The sequence below is a fragment of the Pongo pygmaeus genome, chromosome 1 (assembly GCF_028885625.2).
Source record: "Pongo pygmaeus isolate AG05252 chromosome 1, NHGRI_mPonPyg2-v2.0_pri, whole genome shotgun sequence".
Lineage (NCBI taxonomy): Eukaryota > Metazoa > Chordata > Mammalia > Primates > Hominidae > Pongo > Pongo pygmaeus.
The window spans coordinates 117,167,062-117,188,086 of NC_072373.2; the positions used below are offsets into that span (position 1 = coordinate 117,167,062).

General features: G+C 38.3%; 1 protein-coding gene across 14 annotated transcripts in view; it reads left to right on the forward strand.

Moving 5' to 3' along the window:
- The window catches only part of ST7L (suppression of tumorigenicity 7 like), a 95,470-nt gene that overhangs the window by 64,143 nt on the left and 10,302 nt on the right, over positions 1–21,025 (forward strand). For 8 of the 14 annotated variants that reach the window (XM_054465956.2, XM_054465964.2, XM_054465937.2 and 5 more), the window contains 3 exons: positions 431–581; positions 5,703–5,795; positions 14,137–14,276. The exons of 2 other annotated variants lie outside the window; for them this stretch is intronic. In XM_054465956.2, coding sequence (XP_054321931.1) covers positions 431–581; positions 5,703–5,795; positions 14,137–14,276 — 384 coding nt within the window. Of the gene's footprint in view, positions 1–430; positions 582–5,702; positions 5,796–14,136; positions 14,277–21,025 lie in introns of those variants that run through there. 4 more of the 14 variants (XM_054465947.2, XM_063652002.1, XR_008495936.2 and 1 more) reach the window with 3 other exon arrangements.

Sequence of the window (21,025 nt, forward strand, 5' to 3'; positions counted from 1 at the left end):
AAATTGGATTTCATAATTTTTATATTTAATTCTTCCTTTCAGTAGGAAATGGCTTAATTAAAAATTTAAAATAAATAAATTTAAAAAATAAAAAAATGTGTAATTTTTACATTTAACTCCTTTGTGGAAAAATAAATATTTACTCCCACATCTTCTCAGCTCGAGTTTCCATTTTGTATTTAGCCAGGCCACACATATGCCATTTATCACCTTATTTTTACCTATAGAAATATTCTGGTTTTCATAATTTGCGTATATAAGCATTTTATACACGTTATCAGTATCTTCATGTCATTTCAGTTAGTTTTTTAAAAATCAGTTTGACTTTCTAACACTTTGAATCTACATTTTTGTGGGTGTTTGAATTTAACACAATTTAATTTTTCTTTTTTCTGTTGTGTGTATACGTGTGTGTGTGTTACTCTTTCAGTATTTATTAGAGATGAAAAGTTTAATTTTACCTCCAGAACACATTCTGAAACGGGGTGATAGTGAAGCAATTGCCTATGCTTTCTTTCATCTTCAGCACTGGAAACGAATAGAAGGTGCTCTTAATCTGTTACAGTGTACATGGGAAGGCAGTAAGTATTCTTTTCCAAAAATAACACTAATCTCTCTAACTATTCATTGAATTCACAGGCAGTCTTTTTAAATGAGATTGTCGGGTTTCCATAAGGATTTGTTGTTCAGATTGGTTTCAGACAGAAATTAGTGATGAGATATTTGGTTTATTGGTAGAAATGCATAATGTTATATTGATCCCACAAAAGCAGAGTGAGAAACTCTTATGGTATTCTGCCATATGTTAATTTAAGTTACATATTTGTAAGGAAAGAAAATGAAAACTTGGCCCTTTGACTTACAACTTTTTTTGTTTTTTTTTTGAGATGGAGTCTCACTCTATCCCCCAGGCTGGAGTGCAGTGGCGCAATCTCTGCTCACCACAAGCTCCACCTCCCAGGTTCACACCATTCTCCTGCCTCAGCCTCCCAAGTAGCTGGGACTACAGGCGCCAGCCACCATGCCCGGCTAATTTTTTGTATATTTAGTAGAGACGGGGTTTCATCGTGTTAGCCAGGATGGTCTCGATCTCCTGACCTCGTGATCCTCCCGCCTCGGCCTCCCAAAGTGCTGGGATTACAGGCGTGAGCCACTGCACCTGGCCTGACTTACAACTTTTTTAATGTGGTTGAGCCATTCTAATATTTTAAAAATTGGTCTCTTTTTGTTTTGTTTTGTTTTCAGATGTACACAATATGAAACTATTTTCTTCATAACTAATATCAACCTATTCTTCATTGTAAAATATATACAACATAAAATTTAGTTTTAACTATTTTAAGTATATAGTTCAGTGGCATTATGTACATTCATAGTGTTGTACAAACATCACCATCATCCATCTACAGAACTTTTTCATTATCCCAAACTAAAATTCTATACCCATTAAATAATAACTACCCAGTCTTGCCTCCCTCTAGCCCTTGGCAGCCACCATTCTACTTTGTCTCTATGAGTTTGACTACTCTAGGTACCTCATGTAAGTGGAATTATGTAATTTTTGTTCTGTTTTGTCTGGCCTTTTTCACTTAGTATAATATCTTCGAATTTCATTTATATTGGTAATATGCATCAGAATTTCATTTTTAAGCCTTCATTGTATGTATATACCACATTTTTTTTATCCATTCATCTGTTAATGAACAGATACCCATTTAACTTGGGTTGTTTTTACCTTTTGGCTGTTGTGAATAATGCTGCTACAAATATTGGTGTACAAATATCTATTTGAGTTCCTGCTTTCAGTTCTTTTGGGTATATGCCCAGAAATGGAATTGCTGGATCATAAAATTCTCTGTTTAATTTTTTAAGGAAGCTCAGTAATGTTTTTTTCCATAGCAGCTGCACCATTTTACATTCCCACCAGCAAGGCACAAAAGTTCCAATTTCTTCACATCCTTGCCAACACTTGTTATTTTTCTGGGATTTTTCTTTGTTTAAATAATAGCCATCCTAATGGATGTGAAGTGGAATCTCATTGTGGTGGTGTTTTGCACTTCCCTGATGATTAGTGATGTTGAACATCTTTTCATGTGTTTATTGGCCATTTATATATCTTCTTTGGAGAATAAATTGGACTGTTTTAAACTAACTACCCAATCTCTTAATTGTTGCTTCTTATAACCACCAAGAAAGTAAAGAAGCTTAATTAAAACATTTTACCAATAGGATTCACATAATTCTTTTGAAAAGTACACCACAGCTATCAGTAAAAATTCAGAAATAAATTCAATGCTTATTCACTAAAATTGGTTAACCCCCCTCAGTTCCCAAACTACTCTGAGGCACCTTGGATATTGCAGCAATTCACAAGAGTGCTGTAGAACATTTTTAATTTTCAACGGAAACACAATACAATATTCAAGGCTAGGTACGGTGGCTCATGCCTGTAATTTCAGCACTTTGGGAGGCTGAGGCCTCCCAAAAGGTCAAGGCTTTAGTGAGCCGAGATGGCACTACTATATTCCAGCTTGGGTGATAGAGTGAGACCTTGTCTCAAAAATAGTAATAATAATATTCAACGTCTGTCAGATATCACTTAAACTATTAGCTCCAGACAGTTCACAGTTTCAACATTAGATCATTCTCCATTCCTTTCAATATCATTATATCTTTGCAAAGCTGGAGTTTTGTTAGTTGCTGTGATTAAAAGAAGTACCACACAAAAATCAATGTGATATAGGAAATGAGAATGGTAGTGTCCAATGTGATTCCAAGTTTTGAGAAGTTGTACAATGTCTAATGGGCTCATACCTATATCTCATTAGTAAGAAATTATGGTCATTTAAAAATGAAATAAGAAAATTGATTTATTGATTCTTTTCTTTAAATTTATGTGCATTTTTTCCCAAATTGCTGCTAAATTATCAGAACATAAATTTTTAAAGTTGTTTGGACTCACTATTAACAAGTGAAATTATCTTGAACCAATTTTGGAAACTCTGCATTAACCATTTACTAAAGGCCAGACACTGTGGCTTGACAATGACAATATAAATAAAATTGATGAGCCAAGTGTTGTGACTCATACATGTAGTTCCAGCCACTAGGGAGGCTGAGGCGGGAGGATCGCTTGAGGCCAGAAATTTGAGACCAACCTGGGCAACACAGCAAGACTCTCTCTAATATATATATGTGTGTGTGTGTGTGTGTGTGTGTGTGAGTGGGTGTGTGTGTGTTTAAAGAAAAGATTAATAAAACTGGGATTATGTGCTTGAGAAACTGAATGTTTTTGAGTAATTCAACTTATTTCTGCTTTTTCTCTAGTAGTCCATAAGCTCCTCAAAAGCAGATATTCTATCTCATTCATTTTGTGCATGTCTTCACTGCCTGACATTCTACTTGGCAAATAGGTTTACAATAAGTGTATGATTTTATTTTCTTTTATTACTTTTTATGTAGTGATGAGGTCTTGCTATGTTGCCCAGGCTGGTCTTGAACTCCTGGCCTCAGGCAATCCTTCCACCTTGGCATCCCAAAAAAGCTGAGATTACAGGCATGAGCCATCATGCCCAACCACCTATGATTTATACTGTATTTCATGAATCATGATCAATGACTTATTAGTGTTATCACTAATTTACTCTATGACTTTGGACAAATAACTACTTCTTATTGTGGTAAAATAAAGTCTAGGCTGGGCATGGTGGTTCACGCCTGTAATCCCAGAACTTTTGGAGGCTGAGGCGGGCGGATCACCTGAGGTCGGGAGTTTGAAACCAGCCTGACCAACATGGAGAAACCCCATCTCTCCTAAAAATACAAAATTAGCCTGGCGTGGTGGCGCATGCCTGTAATCCCAGCTACTTGGGAGGCTGAGGCAAGAGAATCACTTGAACCTGGGAGGTGGAGGTTGTGGTGAGCCGAGATTGCACCATTGTACTCCAGCCTGGGCAACAAGAGCAAAACTCTGTCTCAATAAATAAATAAATAAATAAATAAATAAATTCTAAATTGTGACAAAAGTTTATAGAGCCAAACACGAAAGGAAAAACAAAAACCTTATCGCAATTTTGATGACTACAGCAGGCCCTTAAATAATGTTGTTTCATTCAACATTATTTCATTATAATGTTGATGAGGGGGAAAAAAAAAACAGATTTCCAGCCAGGGCCATTGTCTTTGTGAAGTTTGCAGGATATTCCCATGCCTTTGTGGGTTTCCCCTTACATCCCAAAGATGTGTACATTAGGTTAATTGGTGTATCTAAATTGTCTCAGTATGAGTGAGTGTGGGGATGTGTGTGAGTGGTATACTGGAATGGTGTCCTGTCCAGGGTGGGTTCCTGCCTTGCACCCTGGGCTGCCATGATAGGCTCTGGCCATGTTTGACCCTGAACTGAAATAATTGGGTAAATAATGATCTTGTTTTTATGAATCTTTCTTAAACGTATGTATAGCTCACATTTATTTCAATGTTTAATATAAGAAGTGTTTTGGGTCTTTATTTAGAAGTTTGGTGATGTTTTGTGACCAAGGAACTTAACTCTTGTTTATATCAGTTAGCCTATGGTAAAATTGGTTTTATTGATATGACATTTCATTTAAAGTCACAGTTTCCAAGAACCTATTGACAACGTTAAAGATTTATGTACTTAGCTAATGGAATAGATCAATAAAGATTTCTTCTTTAATAAATCTACAGGAGTTGGTGATAATCTAGATCGGGGTGGACAAACTTTTCCTGCAAGGGGCTAAATAGTAAATATTTTAGATTTTGTGGGCCATACAGTCTTTTTCACAGCTACTTGATTCTTGAAACATGAAAACAGCCTTAGCCAATATGTAAATGAATGGCATAACTATGTTCCAATAAAGTTTTATTTATAAAATCATAGTGGGCCAGACCTGGCCAAAGGGCCATACTTTGGTGACCCCTGATCTAGATTAAGATCTGCTCATAGGCCGGGCACGGTGGCTCACACCTGTAATCCCAGCATTTTGGGAGGCCGAGGTGGGTGGATCACAAGGTCAGGAGATCGAGACCATCCTGGCTAACACGGTGAAACCCCACCTCTACTAAAAATACAAAAAACTAGCCAGGTGTGGTGGCAGGCACCTGTAGTCCCAGCTACTCGGGAGGCTGAGGCAGGAGAATGGCGTGAACCCAGGAGGCAGAGCTTGTAGTGAGCCGAGATCATGCCACTGCGCTCCAGCCTGGGCAACAGAGCAAGACTCCGTGTCAAAAAAAAAAAAAGATCTGCTCATAGAAAGCTTTGGTGAAACTCACATGTGAAGTTAGGAGCCATTGAAAACTATTTTAGGTTGCCAATAGTAATGGCCACAACAGTTATATACATCCCAGTTATATGAAGATTTCTCTAAGGAGCAGAATTATCAATTCTGCTTTGGAATTATCAGTTGTGTTTGTAATGAGAAGACTGAAGCAAAGAAGGACCCAGCCAGTCTCATCTATCACTCCTTATAGTTTTACTCCAGCCAGACTAGACCATTCACTATTATCTAAATAAATCTTATCCTTCCCTTTATTTATTCTTTTGCTTACTTTGTTTCTTGTATCTAAATGTCTCACTAAAAAAGAAAATAAAATAGTATGTGAAATTTCTATATAAATTTGTCTCCAAATATAGGATGGTAAATGAGACAGAATTGAGTATCAACACATGCTTTTTTTTCCCTCAGCTTTTAGAATGATTCCATACCCATTAGAGAAAGGACATCTATTTTACCCTTATCCCAGCTGCACAGAGATGGCTGATAGAGAGCTATTACCTAGTAAGTAAATATTTTAGTTTTCTTAAACTTAAAAGTAGTAAGTTTAGATTGTTTGTCATAGTATTCTCCATTTTAAAAGTGCCTTTGGTTTAAATTCAGGACACTGTTTAAATACTATTTTAGCCACTTCTGGGATGTAGTTGTATAATTCAATTTATTTCCTAATAATTATTGACAAAACCCTGTGCTAGATGCAACAAAGGACACCAAAATTAAAGATATTAACAAGAACTGTCATCTTATAAACATTTAGAAAAGAAATAATGCCAATCCTTCACAAACTCAGAAAATAAATGAGGAAGGAATACTCCTCAAATCATTTGATGAGAGCAGTATTTTCCTGATACCAAACCAAAGATATGATATAAAAATACTATAAAACAACAGCCCTTATGAATATAGACACAAACATCTTCAACAAAATATTAGGAAACTGAATCCAGCAACATATAGAAAGGCTTATATACCATGACCAAGTGGGATTTACCTCACAAATGCAAGTTTGGTTTAACATCTGAAAATGTAATGTACCATAGTTAATAGAATAAAGCACAATAGATGCAGAAAAAGCATTTGACAAAATCTGGCTCTCATTCAAGATAAAAAGAAAAAATCTTAATAAACTACAAATTGAAGGGGACTTCCTCAACCTGATTTTAAAAAAATCCCTGAAAAACCCACAATTAACATTATACTTAATGGTGAAAGACTGAATGCTTTCCCCCTAAGATCGGGAATAAGACAAGGATATCTGTTGTCACCACTTCTATTTAATATTGTACTAGAGGTTCTAGCTGGTGTTACCAGGCAAGAAAAAGCAATAAGAGGCACTCATTATTGGCAAGGAGGAAGTAAAACTCTCTTTATTCAAAGATGACATGATCTTCTATGTAGGAAATCCTAAGAAATCCATAAAAATACTCTTAGAACTAATAAATGAGTTCAACAGGGTTGTAGAATATAAAATCAATATACTAAAATTAATTATATATCTATATACTAGTAATGAACAATCTGAAAATTGAATTTAGAAAACAATAGCAATCATAGTAGCAACAAAAACTACTTAGGAATAAATTTAACGGAAGAAATTCAAGACGTGTACACTAAAATATTGCCGAGAGAAATTAAAGAAAAACTAAATAAATGGAGAGACATTCCATGTTGATGGATTGGAAGACCCAATTTTATTTACATATTTATTTATTTGAGACCAATTCTCACTCTCGCCCAGGCTGGAGTGCAGTAGCGCGATCTCAGCTCACTACAACCTCCACCTCCTGGGTTCAGGCGATTCTTGTGCCTCAGCCTCCCGAGTAGCTGAGATTACAGGTGCGTGCCACCATGCCCGGCTAATTTTTGTATTTTTGGTAGAAACAGGGTTTCGCCATGTTGCCCAGGCTGGTTGCAAACTCCTGGGGTCAAGCAGTGCACCTGCCTCAGCCTCCTAAAGTGCTGGGCCTACAGGCGTGAACCACCATGGCTGGCCCCAATATTATTTAGATGACGATTCTCTCCAAATTGATCTATAGATTCAATACAATTGCTATCAAAATCCCAGGAGGGATTTTGCACACACACACACACACACACACACAAAGTTAACAAGCTTATTCTAAAATGTATATGGAAAGGCAAAGGAGCCAAACAATCTTTATGAAGAAGAACGAATTGAAAAAGAGCAGTCAAAGAACTAGAAGGAGAACCAGAAATATGTAGGATTATGATTGCTGATAGTGTTTCAGTCTAGTTCCTGCCTTTAGGAAGCCAGACTTCTCAAAAGAACAGTCTACACTTTGTGTCTCAGCTGCCTTATCATCTCTTCTTTTCTCCATAAACTAGTAAATTTCTGTTTAACTTCTCTTTTTATGATTTATCTGAGAAGCAACCATGCCGAAGGCTATAAACACTAGGACCATGTTTTCTTATGTGATATAAACCTGTGCTACAGTTTTTACAATACTGAGCCATTAAAACTGAAGTCTAGGAAGGAAAGTTGCAGGTTTACAACTATCAAACTTAATTAGTTGATAAGTTTAAACTGATAAATGAAAATTTAGGAGAGATTATGGCAAATTGAGTATGCTGGTGTTTTTCTCCTAGTGTTTTTTATTTTCCTTTATCTGCTAAGTGATCTCTTCCTACTCTGAATTCTCAAAGTGCTTTGTGTACTTCTTAATCTCCCCTTTTAGATTGTAAACTCCTTGAAGGCCAGGATTCTCTTCTTTTTTTGTTTTTTGAGATGGAGTTTCCTTCCTTGTTGCCCTGGCTGGAGTGCGATGGTCTGATCTCGGCTCACTGCAACCTCTGCTTCTCAGGTTCAAGTGATTCTCCTGCCTCAACCTCCAGAGTAGCTGGGATTACAGGTGCCCACCATCACGCCCAGCTAATTTTTTTTGTATTTTTAGTACAGACAGGGTTTCACCATGGTGGCCAGGCTGGTCTCGAACCCCTGGCCTCAAGTGAGTCACCTGCCTTGGCCTCCCAAAGTGCTAGGATTACAAGTGTGAGCCACTACACCTGGCCATTGTTCCTGTATCTCTTATAATGGTTACCATAAAAATTGGTATTCAATAAATATTGGTTGAATTAATCAAATTCATTAATTTATTCTTATAAACATGGCTGGCACATTGTAAGTACTTAACTAAAATGCTAAATATTAGTGCCTTCTCCCTTTCACCCTATTCTGAACTCCTAGGCTGCTAACTAGGTTGATAAAAAGATGATGGACAGGCCAGGAACAATGGCTCGCGTTTGTAATCCGAGCACTTTGGGAGGCTGAAGCAAGCAGATCACCTGAGGTCAGGAGTCCAAGACCAGCCTGGCCAACATGGAGAAACCCCATTTCTACTAAAACTACAAAAAAATTAGCCCAGCATGGTGGCGCGTGCCAGTAATCTCAGCTACTCGGAAGGCTGAGGCAGGAGAATCGCTTGAACCTGGGTGGCGGAGGTCGCAGTGAGCCGAGATTGCACCACTGCACTCCAGCCTGGGCAACAGAGTGAGACTCTGTCTCAAAAAAAGAAAAGAAAAAAGATGATGGACAATGTGTTAAGTGCTACATGTATGGAATATATTATAAGAAAGCTTGAGAAGGGCCGGGCATGGGGCTCACGCCTGTAATCCCAGAACTTTGGGAGGCTGAGCTGGGCGGATCACTTGAGGTCAGGAGTTCAAGACCAGCCTGGGCAACATGGCAAAACCCCATCTCTACTAAAAATACAAAGGTTAGCCAGGTGTGGTGGCTTGCACCTGTAATCCCAGCTACTCAGGAGGCTGAGGCAGAATTGCTTGAACCCAGGAGGTGGAGGTTGCAGTGAGCCGAGATCGTGCCACTGCACTCCAGCCTGGGTGACAAAGCAAGACTCTGTCTCAAAAAAAAAAAAAGAAAGAAAGAAAGCTCTAGAAGGGAGGGCCTAGCTCTCTAGGAGGTCAAGAATGATTCTTAATTTTCTGACTTCGGTGACTTGGAGAATGGTAAATCTATCCTATATCAGGAGGAGCCGGTTTGGGAATAGGGGTTGGGGAAATAAATAAGTTCAAGCTTTGACTGTGTTGCCTGTGTAACATCTCATCCGTATTTACATACATACCTGTATATGTGTATATATATATGTACATATATAGAGATTTATATGCTTAAATATTTTCTTGTAGAATCTACTTAACACATATACATACAAGTCTGTATTTTCTCTCTCTAAATAATATATAGGTATAGATATATTTTTAAGTTATGTATATAATGTGTATTATTAAGTATACATATAATATTTATAATTAGTGAATGTTGTAGGCATAAGTAATAGAGAGCAACTTCAAACTAGCTTAAACATAAATAGTAATTTGTTGGAAGAACACTGGGTTATCAGAGAACTCAAAAGCAACAATTATATTTGGACTTCATAAGGGACTAGAACTGGGGACTAGAAAGCCATTAGGATTTCCAGGAATCAGTTATTTGTATATCTCTCTGTCCCTGGCTGCTTTTTTCAGTCTTTCCTATTCTTACTTTCCTTTCCTTCCTCCCCAGTCTCATTTTCTCCTTCTGTGTTCTGTCATTTCTGTTTCTCTCAGTGTATCCACTTCATTCTTACATCTTTCTCTTTACAGTTTGGCTTTCCCTTCGTAGACAACCATGTGGCCAAACTTGAGGCCCCTACAGCCCTCTGCTTACATGTCATGAGTTCAGGCAAACAATACAGAATGAATAATATCTCAATCCCACTTTTTCTTTTCTCTTTTTTTTTTTTTTTGAGATAGGATTTCACTGTCACTCAGGCTAGAATGCAGTGGCGCAGTCACGGCTCACTGCAGCCTCGACTTCTCAGGCTTAAAAGATCATCCCCACTCTGCCTCCTGAGTAGTTGGGACCACAGGCACGTGCCACCATGCCTGGCTAATTTTTGTATTTTTGGTAGAGATGAGGTTTCACCATGTTGCCCAGCTTGGTCTTGAACTCCTGAGCTCAAGTGATCTGCCTGCCTCAACAAGTGTTGGGAATACAGGTGTGAGCCACTGCACCCAACCTCAATCCCACTTCTAAAACTTCTGGGAGAGAGAATCAGATTTATCCAGGTGTTTATTCCTTGTCCAGTCAGCTGTAGCCTAAAGACAGGATTAGGTTGCGTAAATAAAATTGCCAGCGGTCCTCATATATCTTCCTCTGTGCATCTCAAAAAACAGAATTGGGAGTCATTATTTTCTAGGTAGCAAAAGAAGTCCTAGGCATAAATGAAATCACTAAGGAAAACTGTACAGTGAGAATTAAACTGAGGGTGGAACCATGGATGCACAGAAATGTCTAAGGAATGAGTGGCAGAAAGACAGTTGAAGATTCAGTGAAGAGGTTGTCAGAGAGACAGGACAATAACTAAAACTAGATTCCTAGAACTAAAAGGAAGAAGAAATTTCCAAGTGAGGAGTAATATCCAAGATAATAGGTAAGGTAAATACTAAGAAGAATCCATTGACTTTAGCAATTGAGATGTCATTAATGAGAGAAATTTTATTTTCCTTTCTCAAGTGGTGGTGGTGGTAGTTGTTCTTGTTGTCTTTCCATTTTAACAGGAACAAATATATTTAAGGCAAAAGAATGGACCCTAAATTATGGAATGTCAATGTGCAAGAGTGTATTATATTAAGCTAATACATTTAGCCTAAAATAATGCCCTCCTTTGTAAATTATTACAAAGGTTGTCTAATATAAGGCCAATTTTACATAGTAATATGAATAAAATCAGGGTTATTATGTTGTCAAAGCTGTAAGCTATAAGACCAGACAGTTTATTTTTGGCAAGCCTTTATTAATTCTAACTGCATACAGGGTACAAACTCCAGAAGGTAGGAGAGGGGGACTATGCCGGGGGGTTTTGTTTGATTATATTTTATGTTCTTGGAGTATTTTTTTTCTGTCTATGACTGTGGTAGAATGAACAAATTGTTAACAATAAGGAGTTTTAATACCCAGGAGTACTTAATGTTTTTTGTTTTTAATTTTCCTTCAACCTTGATATGACTTACCGCATTCTGGAATTTGCTTATGGACCTCATAAGTTCAGAGTTGAACTATTCCCCTAGTTCACATAGCTATTTAGTCGTCTTTTATGCCTTCTGATAAATTTTTCTCTACAAGCCAGTGATGAAATTTGAACTTTCGTTCCAAGGGAGTGTTTCTGTAATAGTCATCCATTATTTTGATGTATTAGCCAAACATTGACTGACAAATGAATTTACAGAAAGCAATCCAGGAAGAAATAATTAAGTCTCTCCTACAGTATAAAAATCTCATATTTTAGGAAATTTCCTCACTAAAGCTATGCAGTTTGCTACCTTATAAAGTGAGAATAATACTATCTCTTAGGGTTACTGAAAAGAATTAAATGAGCTAATATAAATTAAAGTTCTTTATAAACCATGAAATGCTATATAGGTTAGCTAATATTATTAACTTTGCTGTCTTGTATGTGTTTCCCACCTTCTTGAATACCAGGGTTTGTTTCTCTTGATTTGAAGTTGGGAAGAAGAAGAAGTTGGCCTCTCATGGCTGAGGGACAGGGCAAAGGGGATTGCTGACTGGTTCTTTGGGTGTCGAAAGGACAATGTTCTCTACAGTTTCTAATGTTTCTAACTTTTAAAACTTCCATTTTGATGTGCTTTTACTTTAATCATGGCTCAAGGTTCTGGAAATTTTCTGGATTTTTAATGGGTTTGTGTTTTGGTATATACTTTCTGAATATAGTAAAATAAAAATTAAAATATAGCTGTTGAAGGAAGCTTAGGTGTAATCTCTGTGAATCATTATGTTTTAAAAGTGAAATTTATAGCTGACCTTGGTTCAGCACAAAATTAGTCATCCCTTACTAATGCAGGATATTACATCAGAAATTCCTGGGTTAGTATCCAGCCCTAAGCGGTCAACTTCCTGGCCTAATGAAGTCCCAGAATAGCTCTCAGTTTAGCAGACATTTATTGAGCACCTACTGCATGTTAAGTACTCTAATAGGCTCATCTCAGTATTGTTATTCAAGTATTTTCAAATTTCAAATAAAATATAAATACTTGAGTATAATTGATAATGAAATATCCAATCACTCGAAAAATAATAGCTGAGTAAATGTGTAAATATGGTAGAATAAGACAAGGGACTTTATGGTCAGAATCCTAGGCCTTCGGTTTGCTAGTTTAGGTTTTTTGTTTTTTTTTTTTTTGAGATAGAATCTGACTCTGTTGCCCAGGCTAGAGTGCAGTGGCACGATCTTGTCTCACTGCAACCTCTGCCTCTCAGGTTCTAGCGATCCTCCTGCCTCAGCCTCCCAAGTAGCTGTGACTACAGGTGCACGTCACCATGCCTGGCTAATCTTTCTATTTTTAGTAGAGATGGGGTTTCACTATGTTGGCCAAACTGGTCTCAAACCCCTGACCTCAAGTGATTCACCCACCTCGGCCTCCCAAAGTGCTGGAATTACAGACATGAGCAACCACACCTGGCCTACCTACTTTATTTATTTATTTATTTACATATTTATTTTTGAGACAGAGTCTTGCTCTGTTGCCAGGCTGGAGTGCAGTGGCACAAACCCGGCTCCCGGGTTCAAGCGGTTCTCCTGCTTAGCCTTCCCGAGTAGCTGGGACTATAGGCGCGTGTCACCACGCCCACCTAATTTTTATATTTTTAGTAGAGATGGGGTTTCACCATGTTGGCCAGGATGGTCTCGATCTCCTGACCTCATGATCCACCCACCTTAGCCTCCCAAAGTGCTGGGATTACAGGCGTGAGCCACTGCTCCCGTCTTACCTACTTTAGTTTTACAGTGCCTAATGAAATGCCACATATATAAACACATTAATAACAACTCAAGGCCAGGTGTGGTGGCTTATACCTGTAATCCCAGCACTTTGGGAGGCCAAGGTGGACAGATCACTTTAGGCCAGGAGTTTGAGACCAGCCTGGCCAACATGGCAAAACCCCTCTCTACCAAAAATACAAAAAAGGTATCTGGGCGTAGTGGCCTGTGCCTGTAATCCCAGCTACTTGGGAGGCTAAGGCACAAGAGTCACTTGAACCTGGGTGGCAGAGGTTGTAGTGAGCTGAGATCGTGTCACTGCACTCCAGCCTAAGCAACAGAGCGAGACTTTGCTTCAAAAAAAAAAAAAAAAAAAAGTAGCAACTCAAATTTATTTATTTATTTAGAGACAGGTCTGTCACTCAGGCTGGAGTGCAGTGGAATGATCATAGCTCACTGCAGCCTCAAACTCCTGGGTTCCAGTGATTTTCCCACCTCATCCTCTGGAGTAGCTGGGACTACAGGCACACACCACCATGCTGGGCTAATTTTAAAAATTTTTAAGCAGTATTTTGCTTAGGTTAGTGTCGAATGCCTGGCTTTAAGCAATCCTCCTCTTTGGCCCCCCAAAGCGCTGGGATTACAGATGTGAACCACCACCCGTGGCTGCAACTCACATTAAGCACTTAAAATGTTCATCATTACAACTCTCCATAGCAACTTCTAGAGGGTTTAGCAACTTATTCAAGATCACATAGCTAATAAGTGACAAAGCTTTTTTTCAAAATCACCTCAGCATGATTTTGTAATCAGTGTTCTTTCCCATGATGCCATCCTGTTCCCACACCCAGCACAGTTGTCTGGCTATTAGATATGCTGTTGATGCTGGGATAAATAATGGATAACTGTCTTCTACCTTGCTTAGCCAGAGACTTTCCTTTTTAAATTTTTTTTCTTTTTAGTTTTTAAAAACAGATTTCGTTTGAGAAGATTAAGACTTGTTTACATGTTATTCTGAAATAAAATTGATTCTTACCTATTCTCCATTGCAGCCTTTCATCATGTTTCTGTTTACCCAAAAAAGGAGCTTCCTTTGTTCATCCATTTCACAGCAGGATTTTCCTCTTCTACAGCAATGATAGCCATTCTCACTCACCAGTTTCCTGAAATCATGGGTATTTTTGCTAAAGCTGTAAGTATGATCTCAAGGACTTGTGTAGATTATTTGTAAAACACACAAGAAACCATCTCTGATATGCCTGTGCTAACCCAGCTGAACAGTGGAAGATATTTGTTGTAAATTAAAGGAATCGATTTGTATATAGTTGCTGCCATAAATATGTCAAACATAAATTTTTGGTGATTTGAGCTACTTCTGTTGCTTAAAAGAATACAATATAAGATTGTAACAATATAACATTATAAAGTTTGCTCTTATAGATCACTTTTGGTGATAAACAGCATTTGTTACTATCTTTGTTAGGGTATTTTTTAAAAAATACCCTATTTTGTAAACAAACCCTTTGATTTTTTTTTCATTTAAATGAAATCATTAGTTCTCAGGATTTGTTGAACTTTAAACTCAAGAGCACAACCAGGATGGATAATAAGTACATAAGGCGGGGGAACAGATGAGACATTTGTCCCTAGGTACAGAATGTGCCTATGTCTCAAAGGTTCTCCAAGTTATTGTGTCTGCTTGTTCTTACTTCCCCAGACTTGGATATAGAACCATGTGTAGTTCTTTATTTTCATTTTTGCCCTTTAGTTTTGAACTGCTTCCCCATTTCCTGAACCAGTTAATACTTGAGGACTGATATTAGAGTGGGTATCCCATCACTATTTACTCTTTTTTTTTTTTTTGAGACAAGGTCTCGCTCTGTCACCCAGGCTGGAGTGCAGTGGTACGATCTCAGCTCACTGCAGCCTCCACCTCCTGGGTTCAACAGTCCTCCCGCCTCAGCCTCCCAAGTAGCTGGGACTATAGGCACATGCCACCATGCCCAGCTAATGTTTGTATTTTTTGTAGAGGCAAGGTTTTGCCATGTTGCCCAGGATGGTCTTGAACTCCTGGGCTCAAGTGATCTGCCCGCCTCAGCCTCCCAAAGTGCTGGGATTACAGGCATGAGCCGCCATGCCCAGCAACTATTTACTTTTCTATATAAACTTACTAATGTCACTGGCTCAAAGTAAAATTAGCAAAGATAATTGCCTTTAAGTCTCCAAGCCTTTTTAAAAATGCATCTTTCTTGTACATCTTTGCATTGCTACCAGGTAGTAAGAGTTAAAACCCAAAAAGAAAATGCTGATTAATTATATTCCCAAAAATAAAAACACTGAGAACCATGGAAAAAGTAGTCCTTACTTGGTAATGTATTTTCTGTATTTTTCTCTATATGCCTCCATTCTAACTTGTTTCCTCACGGTTTCTTTTTCTGCCTTAAGAATAGTTTATTTTGTGCCTTAAAGATTAGTTGGCTTTCTTCTGGCACCAGTGGTAAGAGCAGTGGTTTCCCTTTTTCCCTGAAGGTCAACCATATAATGTGTTAAGTTGCCACTGGCTGTAGGCCTAGGCGTCTGAGTCTGCACTTGATTCTGGGTCAAACTTCAAGAAGAATGACTTTCCACTGTTGTTCAGGGAGTATAGCTGTTTGGTTTGGAAACTGACTATTCTATTTCTTTTTAGTGTAAAATGAACACTTAGTGATCATACTCATAACTGTTATTTGCAATAGTGCTAATAGTTGAGTGAGTGCATCTCAAACTGAAATGACCTTACTATGTAATCTGGCATGGAATAAAAATGACCTAGAAAGAGAATTCCATCCATTTAATAGCTGGAAAGAAAATGTGCAACTGTGTATGTGAGATCACAGGCAAGCAATGGGAGAGATGATTCTTGGATTTGTCTCAGGCAAGTGGAGTGGGAAGGAAGTGAAATAGAGCAAGGAGGGAGATCTAGAATCTGGAATAGATCTATACCAACTGTTAGTAGTGTATTTCCATGGGGTACAAGCTACAATTAATGTTTATAGTGTCTGCCTTTACCTAGGCAGTCACTAATGGCACCAGAAGAACCTTTACGATTACATAGCCTAAGTTCCTTAGCACTCCTCTAGTAGAGACTGAGAATGAATAATTACATATTTTAAATGGAAGCTTCTTTTTCAGACCAAAAGTTATTGATATACTGCTTTTCTAGTTGATGGATAATAAACAAGCATTTATTTTGGTATCTGTATAGGTGATGGTATATAGTGTTAAGAATGTGCCTAATGGTAAACTTTTACAGCCACATTTTTATCCCTGTGGCCTTTACATGTACATTTTAAAACCCTAAAAGCTAAGTATTTACTGAAAGTTCCTGCAAACCAATATTTGTGCAGGATTTCCAAAGGCAGGTTCCATTTAAGAGTTAATGGGAAATGACTGTGGTATGGGCAGTTTCTAGCTTTTTTTTCTTTTTCTTTTTCTTTTTTTTTTTTTTTTGAGACAGTCTCGCTCTGTCACCCAGACTGGAGTGCAATGGCGTGATCTCGGCTCACTGCAACCTCCGCCTTCTAGGTTTAAGCAGTTTTCCTGCCTCAGCTTCCCGCGTAGCTGGGACTACAGGCACGTGCCACAACGCCCAGCTAACTTTTGTATTTTTAGTAGAGATGGGGTTTTGCCATGTTGGCCAGGCTGGTCTCGAACTTCTGACCTCAGGTGATCAACCCACCTTGGCCTCCCAAAGTGCTGGGACTACAGGCGTGAGCCAACGCACCCAGCCAGTTTCCAGCTTATAAACACAATGTGTAGATGCCTTTATAGACAGACAAACAGCAAGGGAACTAGAGGCTTAAATTACACTTCTTCACCACTTCACAGTGTTTGCTCTATGCAGTAGGAGCATCACCATCACCCAGGAGCTCATGAAAAATGCATAACCTCAGGCACCATTCCAGACCTTCTGAATCAGAATCTGCATTTTAACAAGATCCCCAGGTGATCCTATATATACATTTAAAGCTTGGAGAAACTTGCTGTACTCTACCCCCAATAAGAGGAATTTAGAACAGCTCGATAGTGCTGCCTTGTCAAGGTGGAAAAGAGGCAGCATTGCAGAGTGGTTATGAAATAGATTCTGGAGGCAGGCTGCTTTGCTTTGAATTCTAGCCCTGAAACAATGCTGTACAACCTCAGGTTAGTTACTTAACCTTTTCTACCCTTAGTTGTAAAATGATAATAATACTACCTCTCATGGGTTTTGGTGAGCGTTAAATGACTTTAAAATATGCAAGTGTTAGGACTATGTCTACCCACAGTAAAAACTAGGTGAGTGTTAGCTGTTGTTGCTACCTTTTTTGTCATCATCATCACCAAAGTGCAATAGTGGGAAACCCTACCCCCTTCTTGTTTAAAGGAGATATGTCCTAACAGTCAGCTCAAAATGCATTTTTCCATAGAAACTGTAGTATAAGTGGTGGTTGGGTATAATTTTAAAAACACTATTAGTAGGCCAGGTGCAATGGCTCTCGTGCTTGTAATCCCAGCACTTTGGGAGGCCAAGGCAGGTGGATCACTTGAGCTCAGGAGTTCATGACCAGCCTGGGTAACATGGTGAAACCCCATCTCTTCCAAATATACAAAAAAATTAGCCAGGCATGGTGGTGTGCACCTGTGGTCCCAGCTATTCAGGAGGCTGAAATGGGAGGATCGCTTGAGCCTGGGAGGTGGAGGCTGCAGTGAGCCATGATTTCACTATTGCACTCCAGCCTGGGCAACAGAGCAAGACCCTATCTCAAAAAAAAATACTGTAATACTATGCTTCTGGCACATTATGTGTATATGAATGTAGAAAGTGAAGAAATGTTTCAGGTTCTAGGCACTGGCAAACTACCTTGTAGAACAGAACCTGTTGGTAAGTTGCAAACTGTCTGTGTTAGCATTTCCAGTTAATTCAGATATTTGATGGCCAAATAAAGTAGAAATTGGTGAAGAATCTTTGAGACATACTTGTTCTATTTCAGAAGACAGACTTTTTAAAAAATTTCCTAAATTTCTTTGTTGTTACCATTGTCTCTTTCTCATCTAATATCTTTTCGTAATAGCTCACATGCCAGAGCAAATTGAGTTTGAATTTCTTAAAATGCATTTGTTAAAAAAATTGTGTTACTGTGAGGCCAGGCACTGGACACTGATTTTAAATAATTCTCACTGTACATCAGATTTAGAGAAATGAAAGGGAATGAACTAGAATGGCTAATGGTTTTAGTGCCTCTTCTTTTGCATGGTATAAGGCTATGTGGAATAGACTTCATTTTTAGGAAGTTAGGACTTTTTTCCCCTGATTTTTCTCCTGGCTGAGATGAAAACCTAGTCTGACATTAGACACAGAGCAATGAAAAAGTGTTGCATAAATCCCTGGAGATGTGGAATGTGCTTATATCAGAGCTGATATTCTCTAAGGCCAGAATTCCTGAAAAAGGAAAAATTGCTTTTAAGTGGTAGGTCATTTTCTCACCTGCTTTGAAGCCTGCTGGATTAAATATGGGAGTTCAAAGTAAGGGTAGCCAGCAAACCAACTGAACTGGAATCTGATTCTGCTTATCTGAAAGGAGCTTCTTTATTTAAGAACAGCACTGCCCTCTCCTTAGAGAACCAATCTTCTACTCTGGCCCCTTTCATTTCTCTTGCAAGAAAAGTGTTCTTCTTAGCAAGGCTTGGGAGGGTGTTATCACAACAGTGAAAAGACTTAAAGATGGTCTTGGGGGTTTCACTAACTTACTGATAAACTCAGACTTGTGGTATGTGACTTTAGTGTTTTGAATTCAGAAGTGTGTTTAAATATTAAAGTCCCTAGTTGGGGCCAGCCATGGTGGCTCACGCCTGTAATCTCAGCACTTTGGAAGGCTGAGGCCTGCGGATCACTTGAGGTCAGGAGTTAGAGACCAACCTGGCCAACATGGTGAAACCCCGTCTCTACTAAAAATACAAAAATAATTAGCTGGGCATGGTGGTACTTGCCTGTAATCCCAGCTACTTGAGAGGCTGAGGCAGGAGAATTGCTTGAACCTGGGAGGCGGAGGTTGCAGTGAGCCGAGATCGCGTCGCTGCACTCCAGCCTGGGTAACAGAGCGAGACTCCATCTCAAAAAAAAAAAAATGTCCCTAGTTGAGTTTTAACTAAACAGGGTAGTCTTTGCAATTTTGGCAGAAAAGGGTGTTACAGGTAAAGGTAGGAATCAGAGATTCCCAAATAAATTGTCTGTTTTAGTACAGCAAAACTTTGTTGAAATTTGTTTTACTGAATGCGTATTGTAGCTGTGCTGCGGTGGGAATGGGCTTTGTTTCCACATATTTCTACTAATCTTTATGTGGGAAAATGTGGTTGGACATGCCAATGATGAATTTCTGAGCAACTCATAATTGGCTGGCTCCACTGTAACTAGGGCCTTACAATCTGCTTGATTAATTCTTTAAGGACTACATTAGCCAAGTTGCATGATTTCCAAAGATATAGAAGGTCAGATGTTACACTAACAAAGAACCTCTCTACAGAATGCCTCACTGGGGTTTCTTTAGTCCCTTCTCAAAAATAATTAAAATTTTTCTTCCCAAATTACATTTTTAAAAGAATAAGCAGATATAAATGCCAAGTGTCTTTTACTGAAAAGTGAACAAAACTTTTGGGAAGATTTGTCCACTATTCTTACCATTTTTTTCAGGGAAAAGATTGATCTTCACAACCGGGGAAGTTAATAAACAATTATAACTATATATTAATGTATACCAATTGAAAAATATATGATTTTTTTAAAGGTTCTGAGTTTTCCATTATTATAACCTGTGACATGATAGTTGTATACTTCTTTATTAAATTCCTAGGGCCACATTCAGAAATTAAATTAATGATTAAAATAAATTTCTTCACTTTGAAAATGGATTACTTTCAAAGCTATGAGACTTTTTTAGTTCGTAAGAACTGATACAGTTTTAAAAACATTTTGAAATGTAACTAAACTTACATTTCTGTAAAATATTCTATAACCATGCTATTTCCACAGTTATAAATCTGAGTTGTTTCCCAGAGATAATACAGATAATGAAATAAACCTATTGTGTGACAGGTCAAAATTTTTAAATGTTTACATATTTGTTCCATTGTTGGTGCATCTAAAGTCTTTATTTGGGCAGTCTGGCATATTCAATTTTAACTTTCTTTACTAACTGGGATTTTGGATCAAGAGAAAAGACGTTCTCTACCTCCTAGAAGGGTATTTCTCATGTTTCATCCTTGTTTTTCTCCTTCAAAAAGAACCAAACTAAGAAATTTGTGAAATTGCTGGTATTATTATTCATCCAGATTTTCTAAGCACTGAGCTCTTCTAAGGGGGAAAGAAAATAATAAAAGTTAGGAAAATGTACTTTTTTTTTTTTTTTTTTTTTTGAGACAGGGTCTCACTCTCTCACCCAGGCAGGAGTGCAGTGGTGCCATCTCGGCTCACTGCAACCTGGGCTCAAGTGATCCTCCCACCTCAGCCTCCCGAGTAGCTGGGACTACAAGTATGTGCCTCCATGCTAGGCTAATTTTTAAAAATTTTTTATAGAGATGGGGTCTCACTTTGTTGCCCAGGCTGGTCTCCAACTCCTGAGCTCAAGCAATCTGTCCACATCGGCCTACCAAAATGCTGGGATTACAGGCTTGAGCCACCGTGCCCAGCCATGTCAATGTACTTTTTATTATTATTATTATTATTTTTTTTTTTTTTTTTTTTTTTTTTTGAGACAGGGTCTGCCTCTGTTGCCCAGGATGGAGTGCAGTGGCACCATCTAGGCTCACTGCGATCTCCAACTTCCTGGCTCAAACCATATGCCCACCTCAGCCTCCCAAGTAGTTGGGACTACAATATGTACCACCATGCCTGGCTAATTTTTGTATTTTTGGTAGAGACAGGGTTTC